At 43.8% G+C, this 20957-nt stretch overlaps 1 protein-coding gene across 1 annotated transcript in view; it reads right to left on the reverse strand.

The window, feature by feature from the left end:
* LOC115257675 (juvenile hormone esterase-like) overlaps positions 1-17054 on the reverse strand; it is a 35671-nt gene extending 18617 nt beyond the window's left edge. Inside the window, exon 1 of the mRNA XM_062857908.1 lies at positions 16869-17054. Coding sequence (XP_062713892.1) covers positions 16869-17054 — 186 coding nt within the window. The remainder of the gene's footprint in view (positions 1-16868) is intronic.
* Positions 17055-20957: the final 3903 nt, after the last annotated feature.

Below are 20957 nucleotides of genomic sequence, written 5' to 3' on the forward strand. Positions count from 1 at the left end.
AAGAATTCAAGATCTACAACCAGCTAGGTCAGATGAATAAATTAATAAATAAATAAATAAATAAATAAATAAGTAATTTTCAAGGATATCTTAGGGCATCCAAGAACTTCCGCGAGTAGTGGCCTTAAGATCTACAAGCGTAATCGATGGATTGTAGTTACATTACTGATACGGTGCAACATCCTACAGGTCTTTAGAGCATAGTTCTGTAGAGACGTACTTTTCCAAGATATTCTAGGACCTCCAAGAACTTCCGCGAGTATAGGCCTGAAGATCTACTAGCGTATTCAAAAAATTGTTGTTACATTTTCTAGCGTATTCAATCAATTGTTGTTACATAGGTAATTTCTTTGGAAATTTCTAGGAACCTTTACTGTTAAAGTTTTTCTTCAGACAGTCTTTTAGGAATCCCTTTAAAAATATGTTCATGAACTCCTCCTGGAATTCTTTCAGTACATCCTCCATGAATTTTGGTAAGACATTTCTCTTGGAATTTTTCTAAATATTTTTTAATAAATCCTTGTAGGAGTTCAATCATGGGTTTCCAAGGGAGAGTTTTCAGCAATTTCTTTAGCAACTCTTTCTAGAACCATTTCAGAAAAATCCCTAAGATAGTTTCACATAATCCTGAAGGGCTTCGTTCAAGAATATTTTCTGGGATTTCTTCAAGAATTGGAAAGACAATTTATTCAGAAATTCCTCCAAGGGTTTTTTCAGAAATTCTTCCATGAACTCCATTTAAATCTTACTAAGGAATTCCTTTTGAAATATTACTTGAGACTCCTTCAGTAGTTTAAGCGTTTCCCATAATTTTCAGTAAAAGATTACCTTTTCCATGGATTTTTTGTTATTTTCAGAATTTTCGAAGAATTCTCAGCGGTTTGAGATATTCCTCCACAGATTTTTACAGAATTATTTTATGAAATAACGTAAATCATGTTGGAGTTACTCTTCGAAGGAAATATTTAAATAAATTCCTAATGTAATGAGATTAAATTTTATTGAAACTATTTTAGAAACAATCGTTCATAGCTCCTGGAGAAGTCCTGGGGGAATACCTGGAGGAACTCCTGAGATTCGACACAAAAGTTCAGTTAATTGGACGAAGTGGCTTAATTTCCCCAATAGAGGGGTAGGAAAAAAGTCCAGAGATGGATTTAGAGGATTTTTAAGTAGAATTTTATGAGAAATTTTTGGGAAAAATTAAGGAAAAAATACTGAAGAAGTTTCTGAAAATCCTTGAAGGCATTTCTAAAGGACACCTCTGATAAGTTTCTGAAAGAATCCTTGAAAAAAATCTTCGGAAATCTATAAAGAAATTACAGACAAAAATACTAGAAGAATTCTTAAATAAATCTCCTAATGATTTTTTGAAGGGTGATTTGGAACAAACCCTGAAAGAACTCATGGACATACTTCTAAATAGAGGAGCATGTGAAGTATTCGTAAGGGAATCGCCAAAATTTTGGTCACGCCGATTACGCCGCCGCCGCCGCCGCCGTATAGGACGAACAGCGTGACGCCGGCGTCGCCGCCGCCGCTGCCTCGAATTACTATACACGCCGCCGCCGGTGAAAATTTCTTCGGCGCACACGTCTACTACAGGTCCTTGGCGCAAGATTCCGTTAACGTGTTCTAGGTCATCCAGAACTTCCGCAAGTAATGGCCTGAATCTACTAAGCGTAATTAATCAATTGCTTTTACATTACTTATACGGTGTAACATCATACAGATTTATGGATCACGGTTCTATAGAGAAGTTATTTTCAAAGATTTTCTAGTTAATCCAAGATCTTTCGCGAGTTAAGGCCTTAAGATCACAAAGCATTATCAATGGGCTTCTGTTGCATTACTGATGCGGTGCAACATCCTACAGGTCCATGGAAGACAGTTCTGTAGAGTTTTGATTTCCAAGAATGCTTTATGTCTTCCAAGTACTCTTGCGGCTCATGGAAGTTCTTGGAGTACCTAGAAAATGTTTGGCAATTATTTCTCAACAGAACTATGCTCCCTGGACCTTTAGGACGCTATACTGTATCAGTAATGTGACAACAAACCATTGATAACGCTTGTAGATCTTCAGGTCTAAACTCGCGGAAGTTCTTGGGAACTTGTATTGATTGCGCTTATAAATCTTAGGTCTTTACTCATGGAAGTTCTTGGAGGACCTAGAACATCTGTGGAAATTATTTCTATACAGAAAACGGTTCATGGACCTGTAGCATGTTACAACGTATAAGAAATGTAACAACAATCCATTGATTACGCTTGTAGATCTTAAGGCCTTTACTCGCGGAAGTTCTTGGAGCTCCTAGATCATCTTTGGAATTTTTTTCTCTACAGAACTATGCTCCCTGGACCTGTAGGACGCTACACTGTAACAGTAATGTGGCAACACACCATTGATAACGTTTGTAGATTTTAAGGCCTTTACTCGCGGAAGTTCTTGGAGGTCCTAGATTATCATTGGAAATTATTTCTCTACAGACCTAGGCTCCCTGGACCTGTAGGACGCTACAATGTATTAGTATTGTGACAACAAACCATTAATAACACTTGTAGATATTCAGGTCTTTACTCATGGAAGTTCTTGGAGGACGTAGAATGTCTGTGGAAATTATTTCTATACAGAAAAATGGTTCATGGACTTGTAGCATGTTACAACGTATTAGAAATGTAACAACAATCCATTGATTACGCTTGTAGATCTTAAGGCCTTCACTCGCGGAAGTTCTTGGAGGTCCTAGATCATCTGTGGAAATTATTTCTCTACAGAACTATGCTCCCTGGACCTGTAGGACGCTACGCTATATCAGTAATGTGGCAACAAACCATTGATAACATTTGTAGATCTTAAGGCCTTTACTCGCGGAAGTTCTTGGAGGTCCTAGATCATCTGTGGAAATTATTTATCTACACAACTATGTTCCCTGGACCTGTAGGGCGCTACACTGTATCAGTAATGTGACAATAAACCATTGACAACGCTTGTAGATCTTCAGGTCTTTACTCGTGGAAGTTCTTGGAGGACCTAGAACATCTATGACAATTAGTTCCTTACAGAAAAATTGTTCTTGGACCTGTAGCATGTAACAACGTATTAGAAATGTTACAACAATTCATTGAGTACGCTTGTAGATCTTAAGGCCTTAACTCGCGGAAGTTCATGGAAGACCTAGTATGTCTTTAGAAATGAATGCTCTTCAGTACAATGCTCAATGGACCTCTGGGATGTTACAACGCATGTAGCAAGAAATTATTGGCTATGTTTGTAGATCTGCTGGCCTTTACTCGCGGAAGTTCTTGAAGATCAAAATTGGAGGTCATGTTTGAAAATGATTTATTTACAGAACAATGCTCCGTAGACCTGTAGGATGTAGAACAGTATCAGTGATGTAACAACAATCAATCGATTACGCTCGTAGATATCAAAGCCATTACTCGCGAAAGTTCCTGGGTGTCCTTTAACATCTTTCTCTACACCACCTAGCTCCGTGGACCTGTAGAGTGTTGACAGTCTCCTTGATCCTTCTTTTCGTCCGTCTAGACAGTCCTTATCACCCCAAAATATCCTCTACGATCTATCTTGGAAACAGTATGCACTCTGCTCCCCATAGCCCATCCCTTGTCCCCTTCCCCACTAACCCCTAGATTCAACCCTTACTACTACCCCCTCCCCCCTATTCTTATTACTCTCTAAAACAAACCTCGGATATCTGAAGGTGAGGACATTTCAAATATTTTCAGATTTCCCTCAGTTTTTTTTACACGGATTCCCGAATTAGCACGGCATTTTTTTACACGGTTTCTCAAATTAACACGGTTTTTTTTTTACACGGTTTCGCGAATTAACACGGTTTTTTTTTACACGGATTCGCGAATTAACACGGTTTTTTTTTACACGGATTCGCGAATTAACACGGTTTTTTTTTACACGGTTTTTTTTTACACGGGACGTATCCCCCGTGTAAAAAAAGACCTTAGTGTATTTATAAAAAGCAATGCATGTCAATATATGTACGTTATATACGCAATACGTACAACTTCAACAGCGTGGTTACTTGGGTGGAGTGTAAGATATTAAGTTGTAGAAAGCCGTTTTGGAAACCAGGTAAAGTTCTGTGATAACCCCGAACCTAGTCCATCATCAGTACAATAGTGCCTAACCCGCCATCATGCATCTCCCATTGTGCCCACAGGACCTCGCGGTTTTTATTTTCAAACCGATCTTTGCGGTATCGTTTGGAGCTATACCACCGAGTAGACCCTCCACAACACTTGATAGTGCGTCCGGAAGCTGTGTACCCGATACGAGAATCGAGTGCGCCAACGAAACCCAGGCTCTTTCCAGTGAGTCCACGGATCACTGAGCCCTCGACCCGTCACCACACTCGAGGGGCGCACGGGACAGGAAGAAGGTCCGCGAGATGCTGCAGCCAAAGGAGGAGAAGACGAAGGAGAAGGATTGCCCGTCCGCTGGCCCAGAAGGAGAAGCGAAGCCAGTGGACATGCGAAAGGAGCGGAAGCGAAGGCATTGCAGTACGCGGGGCCCCGAAGAAAGACCAAAGAAGATAAGATAAAGTAAGGTAGGGTAAGTCCTTAAAAAAGTGGGAGGTGTCGCCCAGGGTTAAGGACGGACGGCAAGAAGCTAGAAAGAGGGAAGATAAGAGAGGGTAGTAGAGTAGGACGTCAAGAGGAAATGAAAATAAAAGTTCATGAGACCAAGAATATTGTAAGTTCCTTAATCGAAGGTATAAGCTTTTTCTTTTCGTGGAGTGTCACGAGCGTCTTACCGGCCCTGAGGCTTGAAGACGAAGGTTTCATCCTTGCTGGGAGTAACACGGCCCTTGCTCAGTTACAACAACTACCACATACAAATGAATCAGTCTGCTGAATATTCGCCATGTGATAGCTGAATCGGCAGTAGTGGCCAGTCAATGCTTTGACTTCGCCACCCCTAGGGATTGTTGCGGCAATACAATTCCCAAGCAACACACATGTTATATAAGAGTTACGACAGCGCAAGTTTTGGTTGTATAGACGTTAATTCGACGTTATTTCAACATTGAGTTAGAATTACGTAAAATAAACTTCTATACAACCAAAACTTGCACTGCCGTAACTGTTATATAACATGTGTGTTGCTTGGGTTTTGTTTGCCGACATGACTCCAAGCTGAGTCAGTATTGTCAGCATTGTTTGTGCTGAGTGGCAGTTTAGATGTCAATCTGAAGTTTGTCCCAACACTTCGATACCGGAATGACTGGCTCAGGGCCAATAAAGTCATGTGATGTTATTGCTGTGTGCATTCAAAATGTAAATATCAAATGCGGGAGCACCAAATGCGGTAAGATTTTCTAACAAGTAACCCGATGTCAGTGGGAGCTCTCGAATCCTAGGTTGGCGGTGATATTGGCTACGGTTGCTACGTTGCCTTTGGTAACATGTGTTACCGCGTTTGAAGCGCATTTGGGCACCGTTTGCATCTTGAACGCACACAGCAATACAGTGCGAGCTTACTCATCAGCCAATTCATTTTCAGCAAATGGAAGAATGGCCAGGTGAACAGCGTTCGTTGAATGAAGCTCCTCGATTTGAGTTCGACAAACGATAACTATCTTCGATCTAAAGTTTGCCGAAGAAAGTGCAAGTGCAGCCTGGATATCTGAACAGAAGTATATTACTTTAGGTGCTGCTGAAGTGTTTATTGCAGTTCTCACATAAGAGCAAATATTTCAGCCTGAAAAACGGTGCAGTGTCTACCAAGTGAGTAAGGCTGATGTAGCCTTAGCTCGCGAGAGTGGACACCAGCATCTGCTCGATCTTCGAGAAGGAAGCCGTTAGTGTAACATGCAATGCCGTCTGAAATACTTCTCCCCAGATAACCCAGATATCCAAGGGAATTTAGTGGAAAATATTCTATATGGTAAATTACAAGCGCATGTAAGATCACTTGGAGCAAGGACCCTTTTGTTCCAATTCACCAAAAGTGGAAACAACGAAGTGTGTGATTATCTGCGGTTCATAGGAGTTTCTTCTAGTAAACCGAGTACCCATAGGCGGTAACCAGGTGGAATGACACTTCCTTTACTAACCGGCAAAATTCGCATTTACTTATCCGTTGTTAACAGCGTCTAAATGCGATAAATGCGGATTTACCGGTTCGAAAAGGATATGTCATTCCTCTTGGCGGTAAGTACAAGAAAGTGCTTCTGTTTGAGATGAATGTGTAGTGGGGTAACGTTAATGAGAACTTCAAGCGCTGCCGTGGGAGTTGAAAAGAACGCTCCAAACGTCGCCGTTAAGCATATCCTATGGAGATGGCCTAATTTGGATTGGATTGTTCTCACTTCGCCACCACACAAGGCTTCCATAGGCCAATATTGATCGAACAACAGTTGTGACAAATGCATTCGATATACTTGGGTTTTAGATCCCAAGTTTTACCAAACGTTCGCCGGTATTTCCCGAAGGCCATACAAGCTTTCTTGATTCAGAACTCGATTAATGCAATTGGATATGTTCTGGAAAGCTTGGAATCGAGAATGATTCCAACGTACGTAACCTGTCCAGTAGTATGGGACAAATATCAAATTCTCACTCCAGTTAACTTTTTCGATTCCAATTAGGTCTCATATGAACTGTGCAAAATTTCAGCGCAATCGGTGAAACTATAATTTAGCGCAACCGGTTCAAAGTTTTCATAGGATTTACTATGGGAAAAGTTACACTTTCAGATAAAAAATCCCAGAGGTCGCCTATTGTCTCGTTAATTCAAAGCGATCAACGCTTCTTGTAGAAAAATCATTTATGAAACTTTCCTTCGAAGACCGCAAAACAATTGGATGCTTGTGAAAAAAGTTATTGATTTATTACCGAGTAGTGATCCAACGAACGGCTTTTCGTTTTGTTTCATCAGCAGAGGAATTCCACGGAGTCATGTCAGTCGATCCTGAGCGACCATTTCAAAAATATCTGAAACTTTGCACAGTTTTTCAATTTCATCTAAATCGCCATTTTTCGATATCAAACCTTCATATTCACTCACGACTAACTTTTCAAAAGGGTGTATGCGAAAATAGTTCAAAAATATTCTAAAAGCTGTACAGCAAAAACGGATTGTTCGATTGTTATGAATTTTTCAGCAAAGTTAGATAACTAAATGATGATTCCTTAGAAAATATACACTGCAAAAAAAATCTTTTTTTACCTTAAAAAAATATGATCTTTGTCACAAAAACTCAAATATCTCAAAACCCTATCTTTTTACCAACGTCAATTTTTTAGGGAAAATGGCCCATTATATCAGCTATCTACCATAAAATTTTGGTGATGGTAAACTGATAAACAAAAAAGTTATGACATTTCAAACATTTTTCAATTTTTACATTTAGTAACAAAAAAAAAATTTTTTCTGTGTAAATTATTTCGAGAATTATATTTTGATGCTGATTTTATTGTAAAGGCTACCGTCTGAATTAAACAAGTTGTTTTCATGATATTTTTGTTTGATTATTCATAATTACTATAGTATCTATTTGAAACTTAGACGCGATCCAGTGTTGTGATCAAAAATATTGAGAGTGTCATACTTTTTATTGTGCGTGACTGGTGGAAAAATCCCTTGATAGTGTTGAAAAGCTGTTGATCATAAGAAAAATGGAATTAAACTTATTTTTAAGACGAAAGCTGCATAATAAAAGTTTTATATATACGCGTATACGTCTAGTTGATCTGCAAAAAAAATACCTCTTAGAGAACAGACTTTATGATCGGAAGAATGCGAGTAACTTCAACAACAACAAATGCATGAGAGGTACATACCACAGACAAACAGACGAAATACCTAGAACAATTTTCGTGAAAATCCATCGCCCATTTTACACTACCACCACCTGGTGGAAATGTTTCACGAAACACTGCGTTGTGCAATATCTTCATCAGAAGGCGCTAGTGTGAAACGTCAAACGCAAAGAAAAACGATGGGCACTTTTCTGGTTATGAAAGCCACAACCAAGATTCAAAATGATCGTTAAAGGCGTGGTCAATGAAAATTTCGTCAGTGTTACGTTTGTTTGTCTGTATACATACCATGACAATGCTCACGAAAAAGCAAAAAAATACTACCGCTATGGATATTTGATTTGAGACCGTTTGATGAAAAAAAAATGTTCAAAAGAGTTACGAAATCTCACCGAAAGCACCATAGATAAACTGAAAGAGACTGGTTATGCCCAAATTGAATACAAATTTACGCATTTGCACGTCCTGCCGTCTAGACTTTGACAAACGAGCCATCATCGGTAAAGCAGGGCGCAGGAAGTTCGAAAACGACAACAACTGAGAAATTGCCAGAAGTGCTAAGGGGCGATTTCTTCACCCTGGCTTAAGCTTTAAGCCAGGTTTAACTGGATGGGTAAGCCTGGCTTACCGGTTAAGCCGAGGTGAAGAAATCGGCCCTAAGTGCAGAGAGTCATGCCACCATTTTTTTCCTCCCCTGTTGGGGAAATTAAGCCACCGCGTCCAATAGGCTGAACTTTTGTGGCATGTCCCGTTTTGATATTCGCATCTAGCCAGCTAATTACCATGTGTCAAGTAATCAGCTACTGCCACGACGCGTCGTCTCCCAGTCAGGTGCAATGGAATTGATAAACTCCAAGACCTTTCCAGGTTTTGCTGACCAGATCTCACTGGGTTGCAAGCAACCACTATTTAGAAATCTTTGCCTGCGCGTGTATAAAGCACCACAACTGCAAAGCAGATGTTCCGAGGTTTCACGTTCCGTATTACAGGAACGACAGATATCACTCTGAATATGGCCAATATTTTTCAAGTGATACCTGCTCGGGCCAGTGTATGTACACAGAGCTCTCTTGTTGAGCTCTAAGAGCTTTTTGGTTTTATAAGCATTTGGTGTTATAAATCGTTTTGACTGATTGCAATTTTTGACATCCATCCAATTGGATATCACCCTCTGCTCAGCCCAGCGTTTCAGGTCCATTTTAATTGTACAGTTTGATATACCACAGAATGGTTCTGGGCCAGCAAACTGTAAATTGGAACCACTTTTAGCAAGCTCGTCTGCCATTTCATTTCCTTCAATGCCACCATACCATCAGCGACATCTGTTTAAACAATTTAATCATGCCCCTTTTCAAAAATGCTTTGAAATATACTTCAACATCTATACCCATTTCAATATTTTTAACGTTGCAAAACACGCTTTCAACATTCATCTTGAAGAAGAGGGAAAACACTTGTCCTCAAATGTATTATGTTTCCAGTTCAAAACCGAATTAGCGACATTTTTTCTTTGACTTCCGCTGCTTTTGTCTTGCGTTAAACACAATGTCGGAAGTAGGGCGCTGTATAGAGCACCAGGTGTACAATACAGCGCCCCACTTCCGACATTGTGTTTAACGCAAGGCAAAAGCAGCGGAAGTCAAAGAAAAAATGTCGCTAATTCGGTTTTGAACTGGAATCATAATAACAGCAAATTAATGAATAAACGACTAATGCGCGGAGGGCGTGATAAAATCGGAACATTACTGTACATATAATATACATAATACATAATAAAAACAGCTTGTTTTACTCACGCAAGGCCATTAACAATAAAATCAGCATCAAACTGCGATTTCCGGCCGAAATAATTTACACAGAAAAAAAAATTATTACTAAATGTGAAAATTGTGAAATGTTTGAATTGTCATAACTTTTTTGTTTATTAGTTTATCATCACCAAATTTTTATGGTAGATTGCTAATACAATGGACCGTTTTCCCTAAAAAATTACGTTGGTAAAAAGATAGGGTTTTGAGATATTTGAGTTTTTGTGACAAAAATGATATTTTTTAATGTTAAAAAAAGATTTTTTTTCACAGTGTATATTTTCTTAGAAATCATCATTTAGTTATCTAACTTTGCTGAACAATAAAATCAGCATCAAACTGCGATTTCTGACCAAATAATTTACACAGAAAAAAATATTTACCAAATGTGAAAATTGTGAAATGTTTGATATGTTATAACTTTTTTGTTTATTAGTTTACCATCACCAAATTTTTACGGTAGATTGCTAATACAATGGACCGTCTTTCCTAAAAAAATTACGTTGGTAAAAAGATAGGGTTTTGAGATATTTGAGTTTTTGTGACAAAAATGATATTTTTTAATGTTAAAAACGATGTTTTTTCACAGTGTATATTTTCTTAGGAATCACCATTTAGTTATCTAACTTTGCTGAAAAATTCATAGCAATCGAACGAATCATTTTGGCTGCGCAGATTTTTGAATATTTTTGAACCATTTTCACATACACCCTTTTGAAAAGTTAGTCGTGATTCAAAATTAAAATTTGATATCGAAAAATGGCGATTTAGATGGAACTAAAAAACTGTGCAAAGTTTCAGTTCAATAGAAAATCATGAATTAAAAAATTTCTTTAATTTTGATGCTGTTGCTTGGAATCGCTCAGCAGCAATGCTGCTGCAGTTGCTGCATGGGGTGGAGGGTGGCATCACCACCCCCAGAACCAAGCCCAGAACAGCAGCGGCCAAGGCAGCAGCTACAGTGCTGCTGATAAAACAAAACACAAAGCCGTTCGTCGGATCACTAATCGGTAATAAATCAATAACTTTTTCCACAAGCATCCAATTGTTTTGCGGTCTTCGAAGGAAAGTTTCATAAATGATTTTTCTACAAAAAGCGTTGATCGATTTAAATTAGGGAGACAAGGAGCGACCTCCACGCTAACGCCGCTCAGCACTAAAGTGCATAATTTCCAGACTACACCAAAAATGTGTAACCCTTGCACATTTACAAAATCAGCTCCAGTGTCCGCAAAATCGTTAAATTCGCAAAAATTTTTGTACAGCAATCTAGCTAGGATTACTAGTGACCTTGGAAAACAAAAAAAAAATCAACATTTCACATCTAGACGAGTGTACAAGCTGTTTTTTGAGAATGTGTAACTGTCACACATTTTTGTGTGGTCTGGAAATTATGCACTTATGAGTAGGTCTTACACATTTTAGTGCTGAGCAGTTTTAGCGTGTCCGGGATTTTTTGTTTGAAAGTGTAAGTTTTCCCATGGTAAATCCTATGTAAACTTCGAACTGCTTGCGCTAAATTATAGTTTCACCGATTGCGCTGAAATTTTGTACAGTTCATATGGGACCTAAATGGGATCAAAAAAGTCGACTGAAGCGAGGATTTATTTTTTCCATACAAGCGTGTCCCATACAGTCCCTTTCAGCCACATTGGTTTCAGAATCGAAAAGACGCAAAGGTCAAACGCCATTACGGTTTTGTCTTTCCATTAACCCTTCAGGACGCGCGCCGTTGTAAAAAGTACAACACTACCAAAAACCTCGCTCGTTGTATACCGCGCGAGCACGGTGCAGTTTCAGCTGCTTCATGGCGCGTGTTCTGAAAGGTTAAAAAAAACAATGGATGTTTTACTCGGATTTACCGAAAGGACATATTGGCGACCCCAACCTTCAATTACCTGAAGAGCGCTTTGCATCAGGTCGAAAAGAGTGCTGATGCACATACCGTCTAACAATATTAAGCAGTCGTCGGCAAAACCATAAGATGGAAAACCGCTATTATTGAGGCTCAATAGCGTACTACGAGATCTTTGGGGCATCCACAAACACTCAATCTCCTAATCGCTGCTTGATACAATGTCGAGAAGAGGGACAGTTTTTGAGCATTTCGACACTGATTTTTCATTTGGGCCTAACTGACATTTTCGAGTTCTCTTCATCGATCCTCTCTTTGTGTTATCACAGAATGTGTAATGAGTTTTCCAGAGATTTTTTGGTTGAAATGCGAAGAAGACGACTACATACTGCTATAGAAACAAAAAGAATAATGATTTTGTTTTGATCAAGTTATTAGCGAAAGAGAGAGTCGACGAAGAGAAATCGATCAAGTCAGTTAGGCCCTTATGAAAAATCATTGTCGATTTGGTGAATTCAAATGAAAATCGTCCCGTAACGTGGGTAGATCACCTTATTATGGTGCGTTACGGCGTAAGATCTACCATAACAAATTTTGATCTTGTAATTTTTTAGCTTTGTTAATTTAAATGCAGGAAAATTCCAAGATCACAATTTGGTCTACTTTTTTTTTGTATTATGTTTTCCATTATTAACCAACCATGTGTTTCAGGAGGATTCAGGTAATTTTTGTCTATGTCTAGAGAGATTTATTTCCGAAAATGATGTAACTGTTGTGAGCGTATCACCATTTAATACTATTTTCTATTTCAGATGTACAAGCGGGCAACCCTGCAGTCGGGATGACAAAACATCCTTCGCGATTTTTTTTTTTAAATTATATGTTTTTTGTTGTTGTTTAACGCGATTTTTGTTATTTTTTTATTTTTTTTTCTTTTCTTTTGTTTTGTTATTTCTCGAGTCGCCATTTTTTCCTCGCGTTTTAAACATTTATTGCAAAGTTTCGATGACCCTGGAGGGATCGGTTCTGCTTGTGCCTCGTACAGAGCCGAAACATACGTATTTATACAATAAATAGAAAAAAATCGTTTGATTTTATTTTCGTTCAACTCTTTTTACGTGATGTTTTTTTCCGTTGTTTTCGCGTTTTTTTTATGTACATTTTTTCTCGGATCGCCAACTTTTTTTTCCACGCGTTTCAAGCATTTATTGTAATGTTCCGATGACCCTGGCGGGATCGGTTATGCTTGGGCCTCTCACTGAGCAGAAACATAATTATTTAAACAATTTTTTTTATTTAATCATTTATTTGACAGGCTCATGCGCTCAAAAGCATAACGGAGCCAATTTGCATAAAAGTGATTACATGATTTAATTACAACGGTAACCTTGTGCATACAATTCGTTTATCCTTCTATCGTCTTCTTCCATGTACTGCTTCCTCAATTCGACATCCTCGATCCAAGAGTACGAAGACCGTCTATTGCGAGTGCGTACCGGCGAAACATCAGGGGCTACAATAACGCTGCTATCACTTGCGATGGAGGCTGATGATGCGGGCTTCTTTGTTATCTGGCTGCTATTCGCTGTGTCCGAGTCAATCGATTATTATTATTTATTTAGTATTACATCAAATTCAAGATAAAACTGAATCAACAATATTTCTCCATAATACACGGTTCGTGGCTGCCGCTCTCCATCCTCGGTCGCGCCCGATGCTCGCCAAGTCACGCTCCACCTGGTCCGCCCATCGTGCTCTCTGCGCTCCACGCCTTCTTGTACCAACCGGATCAGTTGCAAACACCAGCTTTGCAGGGTTGTTGTCCGGCATTCTTGCAACATGCCCTGCCCACCGTATCCTTCCGGCTTTGGCCACCTTCTGGATGCTGGGTTCGCCGTAAAGTGCAGCGAGCTCGTGGTTCATCCTTCTCCGCCACACGCCGTTCTCCTGCACACCGCCGAAGATCGTTCTTAGCACGCGTCGCTCGAAAACTCCGAGTGCTTGTAGGTCCTCCTCGAGCATGGTCCATGTCTCGTGCCCGTAGAGGATCACCGGTCTTATTAGCGTTTATTACATGGTGCATTTGGTGCGTGGGTGAATCTTTTTCGACCGCAGTTTCTTCTGGAGCCCGTAGTAGGCCCGACTTCCGCTGATGATGCGCCTCCGAATTTCACGGCTCACGTTGTTGTCAGCCGTCAGTAAGGATCCGAGGTAGACGAATTCCTCCACCACCTCGAAAGTATCCCCGTCTATCGTAACATTACTACCCAGACGGATCCGGTCGTGTTCGGTTCCGCCTACCAGCATGTACTTTGTTTTTGAGGCATTCACCACCAGTCCGACCTTTGCTGCTTCGCGTTTCAGGCGGGTGTACAGTTCTGCCACCGTTCCAAATGTTCTAGCGATAATGTCCATGTCGTCCGCAAAGCACACAAATTGACCGGATTTTGTGAAAATCGTTCCCCGGCTGTTGAGCCCGGCTCGTCGCATCACACCTTCCAGAGCGATGTTGAAGAGTAGACATGAGAGTCCGTCACCTTGTCGCAGTCCCCGGCGAGATACGAATGAACTGGATAGTTCACCCGAAACCCTTACGCAGTTTTGCACACCGTCCATCGTTGCTTTAATCAGTCTAGTCAGCTTCCCAGGAAAGCCGTTTTCGTCCATGATTCTCCATAGCTCTGCGCGGTCGATACTGTCGTATGCCGCTTTGAAGTCGATGAACAGGTGATGCGTTGGGACCTGGTATTCACGGCATTTCTGGAGGATTTGCCGTACGGTAAAGATCTGGTCCGTTGTCGACCGGCCGTCGATGAAGCCGGCTTGATAACTTCCCACGAACTCATTTGTTTTAGGTGACAGACGACGGAAGATGATCTGGGATAGCACTTTGTAGGCAGCATTCAAAATAGTGATCGCCCTGAAGTTCTCACATTCCAAATGGTCGCCTTTCTTGTGAATGGGGCAGATTACCCCTTCCTTCCACTCCTCCGGTAGCTGTTCGGTTTCCCAGATCCTGACTATGAGCCGATGCAGACAGATGGCCAACTTTTCTGGGCCCATCTTGAAGAGTTCAGCTGCGATACCATCCTTACCAGCTGCTTTGTTGGTTTTGAGCTGGTGAATGGCATCCTTAACTTCCCTCAGCGTGGGAGTTGGTTCATTTCCGTCCTCCGCTGCACTGGCGTCGTCGTTTCTTCCGTTGCCGTGGGCTCCCGTGCCTACGTTCTCCACGCCGTTCAGGTGCTGATCGAAGTGCTGCTTCCACCTTTCGATCACCTCACGTCCGTCCGTCAAGAGGCCTCCGTCTTTATCCCTGCATATATCGGCTCGCGGCACGAAGCCGTTGCGGGATGCGTTGAGCTTCTGATAGAACTTCCGTGTTTCTTGGGAACGGCACAGCAGTTCCATTTCTTCACACTCCGCTTCTTCCAGGCGGCGCTTTTTCTCCCGAAAGAGGCGTGTCTGCTGTTTCCGCTTCTGTTTGTATCGTTCCACGTTCTGTCGAGTCCCTAGCTGCAGCATTACCGCCCTCGCTGCGTTCTTCTCCTCCAAAACCGTTCTGCACTCTTCGTCGAACCATTCGTTCCGTCGATTCCGTTCCACGTACCCGATGGTGCTCTCGGCTGCGTCGTTGATGGCTGCTTTCACTGTACTCCAGCAGTCCTCTAGAGGGGCCTCATCGAGCTCGCCCTCGTCTGGCAACGCGGCCTCGAGATTCTGCGCGTATGCTGAGGCGACATCCGGTTGCTTCAGTCGCTCTAGGTTGTACCGTGGCGGTCGCCGGTACCGTACATTGTTGATGACGGAGAGTTTTGGGCGCAGTTTGACCATCACCAGATAGTGGTCGGAGTCGATGTTGGCGCCACGATAGGTCCTGACATCGATAATGTCGGAGAAGTGCCGTCCGTCAATCAGAACGTGGTCGATTTGAGATTCCGTCTGCTGTGGTGATCTCCAGGTGTAACGATAAGGGAGGCTGTGTTGGAAAAAGGTGCTACGTATGGCCATATTTTTGGAGGCGGCGAAATCAATGAGTCGTAGGCCGTTTTCGTTCGTATGCTGGTGGGCGCTGAACTTACCAATCGTCGGTCTGAATTCCTCCTCCTGGCCTACCTGAGCGTTTAAATCTCCTATGATGATCTTGACGTCGTGGCTTGGGCAGCGATCGTACTCGCGTTCGAGCTGCGCGTAAAATGCGTCCTTGTCATCATCAGTACTTCCGGAGTGTGGGCTGTGCACGTTTATTATGCTGAAGTTGAAGAATCGGCCCTTGATCCTCAACCTGCACATTCTTCCGTCGATCGGCCACCAACCGATCACGCGCCTCTGCATATCGCCCATCACGATGAAAGCTGTTCCCAGCTCGCGTGTGTTGCCGCAGCTCTGGTAGATGGTATGATTACCTCTAAACGTTCGCACCATGGATCCTGTCCAACACACCTCCTGCAGCGCTACGATGCCGAACCCGCGGTCCTTCAGTAGATCGGCGAGTATGCGGGTGCTCCCAATGAAGTTGAGAGATCGACAGTTCCACGTACCGAGTTTCCAATCGCAAGTCCTTTTTGTTCGCTGGGGTCGTTGCCGTTGGTCTCGGTTCGTATTATTCTGTTGCTGATTTTCCGTTACAATGGTTTTTTACGGCTGGCTCGTAGGGCCTGACACCAACCCCCTACTTTCCGGAGGACCATAGTGCACAGTTGAGCTTAGAGTCCTTCCCTGGCACTCGGACGTAGATCAGCCGCCCCTAACATGGGGATCAGACGCTGTTGTGAGCCGCTCCTCCTGGAGAACAGACGCTCAGGTTTGCCGAAGCAAACCCCCCCTTCCCTGTCAGCCTACGACCAAAGTTCCCACCGGGGTTGGTTACCCGATCTTCCCTAAGGTTGCTCATAGTTTCCGGCCGGTACCGCGTGGAGGTAGGGATAGGAGTCAATCGATCTTTGCCGCTTTGTTTCAGATTTGCTTGGTTTGGGTGCTGTTGCTTTGACACTGGCGGCGTCCGACTTCGACAGAGATGGCCATTGTTCATCGTGGTTTGATTTCTGCTGCTGTTTAGAAGCTGTTGTTACTGGCGGCTGTGATGTGCTAATGGGGCGCGGTTGGATGTTGTTTTTCGCTGCGGCTTCTGAACACCGAAGTCTTGGATGCAGTTTATCTCCGCAGTTTTTACACGTGCGAACTTGTTGGAAGTGAGTAACTGACGTGATTTCGTCAGCGATAGTTATGTACGATGGTATTGGTTTGGTTATTTGCATTCGCACTACACGAACTCCATTATTGAGGCCTGGAAAATAATTCTTCCAGACTTCATTTCGAATACTAAATATGTTACCATATTGCCTCATATGGTTAATTATGGCCAAGTTGTCGATTTCCTCCGGGAGATCATTAATACGAACATCCACTGCGGTGCTATCGACATAGACCGGCAGCGGAATATCGATCCTTTTTCCATCACACTCCATACAATGTTTGAGATGGAACTTCGATGCGATGTCAGAGGCGGCTTTCTCGCTGTGCATCGAAAGATACACAACGTTTTTAACATTGTGCAGCTGCAAGCTCTTCACTGAGGTCCAGTCCATCTTGAGCTCCTCATCGAGGAACTTCCTAATGTCCGGAACGCTTGGCCGCCGTGGAAGAATAGAAATGTCAAGTACGACACAGTTATTTCTCGATATACTCGGCATGCTGCGACACAATAAAATCTATATATCTCTTTATTGTTGATATTTCTCGGTGAACGAACAATAAAATCTGGTGGAGAAAAAGTACAACGCACGTCTGGTGTGAGCGAAAGATGAATAGCAACTGATTATTTAAACAATAAACAGAAAAAATTTCTTTTGATTGTCGGCTTTCAAAAGATTAAATTTTAACCAAGTAAACAACCAATGCCGTGGGTCCATCGCCAGCTTTTCAGGCGAATCCTTGACCTACATAATACATCTCCCAACCACCCACTCCGTAGTGCTTATGGGAGTGTCACTGAGTCGGAGGCCTCTTAAATAAGTGCTACATCTACATTTCCTTCCCTTATCCCAAGTTATGGTAAAGATGGGCGTGGCCGGGAATAATGACATTTGTGCTTTTGGTATTCTTGCATAAGATTGGAGCAAAGCTAACTCCCCGACTTTGTTCCGAAAAGCAATCCGAGCATGATTAGCAAAAGGTACATGAATGTTGTTAGTATCCAATCTACGAAGTATACCGTAACTACGCTAACGCTATTTGGTGATTTCAATTGAAAATCATTGGAGATATACCATGACTCCGTGCTTCCAATAATCCAATATGGCATCGAAAGGCACGTTGTCAAAGGCACCCTCGATGTATAAGATTTGGTCCTTCGAGCCGGATCAACGGAGGATTTCTGGTACCCCAGGTCTTGCGAGACTCTATCCCGCCAGGAATCCAAGAGCTACCCGCTTGAGGCACTGCGGCGCCTCAACATTTGGTCCGTCCAAACCAGATACCGTACCTGTGGAGTGGAACCGGCCTACAGTCCCCGGTTCACCATCGAAGCGTCCTGCTGGTCATCGAGGCGACCAGTCGAGGAATCCTTGTCGGTCTGTGGGCGATCGGCACCAACGGTGACTTCTTTGCCGCCGGCAAAGCCACCTTCCCGTCGAAGGAATCCCGCCGATTGACGAGTCAGTCGGTCCTGGTGAAGCGTGCCGCTGGTCAACGAGGCGACCAGCCGGGGAGTTCCGTACCGGTCAACGAGAGATCGGTATCAACATCCTTACCGCCGGTGAGGACATCAGCGTATCGGAGAGTCGGTCGGTCTTAGCGAAGCTTTCTGCTGGTCAAGGAGCGATCAGTGGAAAGGCGACCCTTCCCCCTGGAGGATTTTCCGTCGGTCAGCGAGGAGATCGGCACTAGTAAGTTACTCCCCGGTCATCGAGGCGACCAGTCGAGGAATCCCTGCCGGTCTGTGGACGATCGGCACCAACGGTGACTTCATGGCCGCCGGCAAAGACACCTTCCCTTCGAAGGAATCCCGCCGATTGACGAGTCAGTCGGTCCTGGTGAAGCGTGCCGCTGGTCAACGAGGCGACCAGCCGAGGAGTTCCGTACCGGTCAACGAGAGATCGGTATCAACATCCTTACCGCCGGTGAGAACACCAGCGTATCGAAAAGGCGGTCGGCCGCAGAGAAGCGTCCTGCTGGTCATTCAGGCGACCAGCCGAGGAGTCCTGCCGATTAGATTACGACGAGCATTACGGGTGACATCTTCGCCGTCGGCAAAGGCACCAACGAGAACATTTCCTGCCGATCACCGAAATCATCAGCTCCAGAAGAAGTTTTTTTCCTCGGTCAACGAGCGAGAGGAACTATCGCCGGTCAGTGAACGATCGGCACTGGATGTGTCATTTTTGTCGCCGGCAAGACCACCAAGAAGACAGGTGTATACCGGTTAGCGAGCCTTGCGTCAAGGCCTTCTGCTGATCAAGAAGGTATTAGTGGAAGCGGGACAGCCCTCGCTAGACACCAAGGAGAAGATCGCCGATCAGTGAGGTGTTCGACCCTGACAAATCGTTCCCCTGGTCAACTAGGCAACCAGTCAACGATTTCCGCCAGTCAAGATAGATCGGCATCGTCGGTGAATTCTTGCGTGAGCACCGAAAAGAGGACTTATCGACCAACCACCGACCGTCGAAGTGAAGATGGGACACCGCATACCGGAATTTGAGGCACCCGCCATGCATGAGACTCAGCTGCTCATGCATCTCCGTGAACAGGTCACGCGGAAGATCCGGTACATCATCGGAAACCTGATGGAGGCATACCACGACCCGTCGAAGATGACATCATCGCTCCTGCGGGTGTACGAGAAAAAGTTAAGCATGTACTACCAGGAGTACGCCAATCTTCACCAGGAGATCTTGGATCGCATCCCAGCATCGGAGTTCGAGGATCAGGGTGACCTGGAGATGGACTTCTACCGGCTGCACACCGGCTGCACTTAGCGCTGCTAAGGATAGAGCAGCTATCCGCGAGCTTGGCTGGTGAGTACGAACTCAGCAAGAGTGAGCGCTGTGTTTTGGAAAGCTTCCAAAGTAGGCAGCGATCAGAACCTGCTCCGGAGGAGCTCTCAGGCCAGTCCAACGTGAAACCGCTACATCACGTTGCGACAACCGTCAGCAATATGGAGTCCGATCAGGAAGAGCGCTCTTATTGGTCCAGTGTGACGCCAACAAATTACACTGTGACACCTACCCAGCCACCAGCCAAGTCGCAATCGAGAAAGTGCCGAGCTTTTGGTAGCCTCCATAATCGGCATCAGGTGGAGTCCGTCTCAGAAGAACTCTACGCCTCATCCAGTCTAGAGCCGCCGGCAATCTCTGAGACGTCCAAGGACGAACCGAACAACGTTTACAGGGAACACGATAGGTCGTCCTGTACGAATGAACCACGTCACACAACGAGATGTGACGTACCAAGCACTGAAGATCGACAAGGCGCGGATTGGAAGCGGACTTCCCTCCGGGCAGAGTTCACACGGACGAAGCTATCCAGGCAGTCCTGTGTGCAGCAATCGAGTGGCACTGCGATCCCCGTCCAGGTAATCCAACTGGCCAGCAAAGATTGGAGATCTTCAGGAAAATTGCGGGTTCGCCACAAATCGCAGTGTGGTCACAAGGAGCTCTTCAGCGCACTTAGAATAGAACCACCGACTCGAAGAGTGCGATCAGATCATCAACCGAAGAACGCTCAGAAGGAGCACTGCAAGCCGGTAAGTATCCAGAACCATCGCCAGTTGGAGTCCGCTCGGATGGAGCACTCTGACTCACCAAGTTACACCGTGAAGTCTGACGAGTCAGCAGCCCCTGACTGTATGAAGTGGATCATCAACACCGCTTGGAGTGCGATAAGGAGGAACACTCCCGACAACCAAGTGTGGGACCACATTCAAACGTCCATTCTACGACATCCATCGAGCATCCGGAATCTGCTCGAAAGGAGTATTCCAAGCCGACCTGTTCCAAGCAGCTACGTCGAGTGGAGACTAGCACCGAGACTGTGACAGTGAAAGCCTTGAAGTACCCAGAGCCCGCTCTGGAGGAGCTCTCTGATTTGTCCTGCGTAGAATACCCTCTACGCACAGCGACATCAGCCGTAGAACCAGAGTCCGCTTACAAGGAGCATTGCAAGCTGTGCAGTGATGATCTGCCAGATTCCACTGCAGAAACCCCGAGACACGTGAAGATCGCTCAGGATGAGCGCTTCAAGCTGTCCCACGTAAAGCCATTGTGTGGTGCAACAGCTGCAATCCCATGGGAGATCGTTCTGGACGAACCGCGTCTGCTGTCACACGAAGAGCTCACACCTGTGACATATTCACTGCCAGCAATAAGCAGAAGGCCTTTTGAAGTGCAGTATGCGATATTTCCTGTTGAGGTTTCTAATAGATAGATAAATTGAAATAGCACATACACTACCCATCAATAATATGGAATCGTTGCAATAATCAGTATTGCAGC

This window comes from Aedes albopictus, chromosome 3 (genome assembly GCF_035046485.1).
Source record: "Aedes albopictus strain Foshan chromosome 3, AalbF5, whole genome shotgun sequence".
Classification (NCBI taxonomy): domain Eukaryota; kingdom Metazoa; phylum Arthropoda; class Insecta; order Diptera; family Culicidae; genus Aedes; species Aedes albopictus.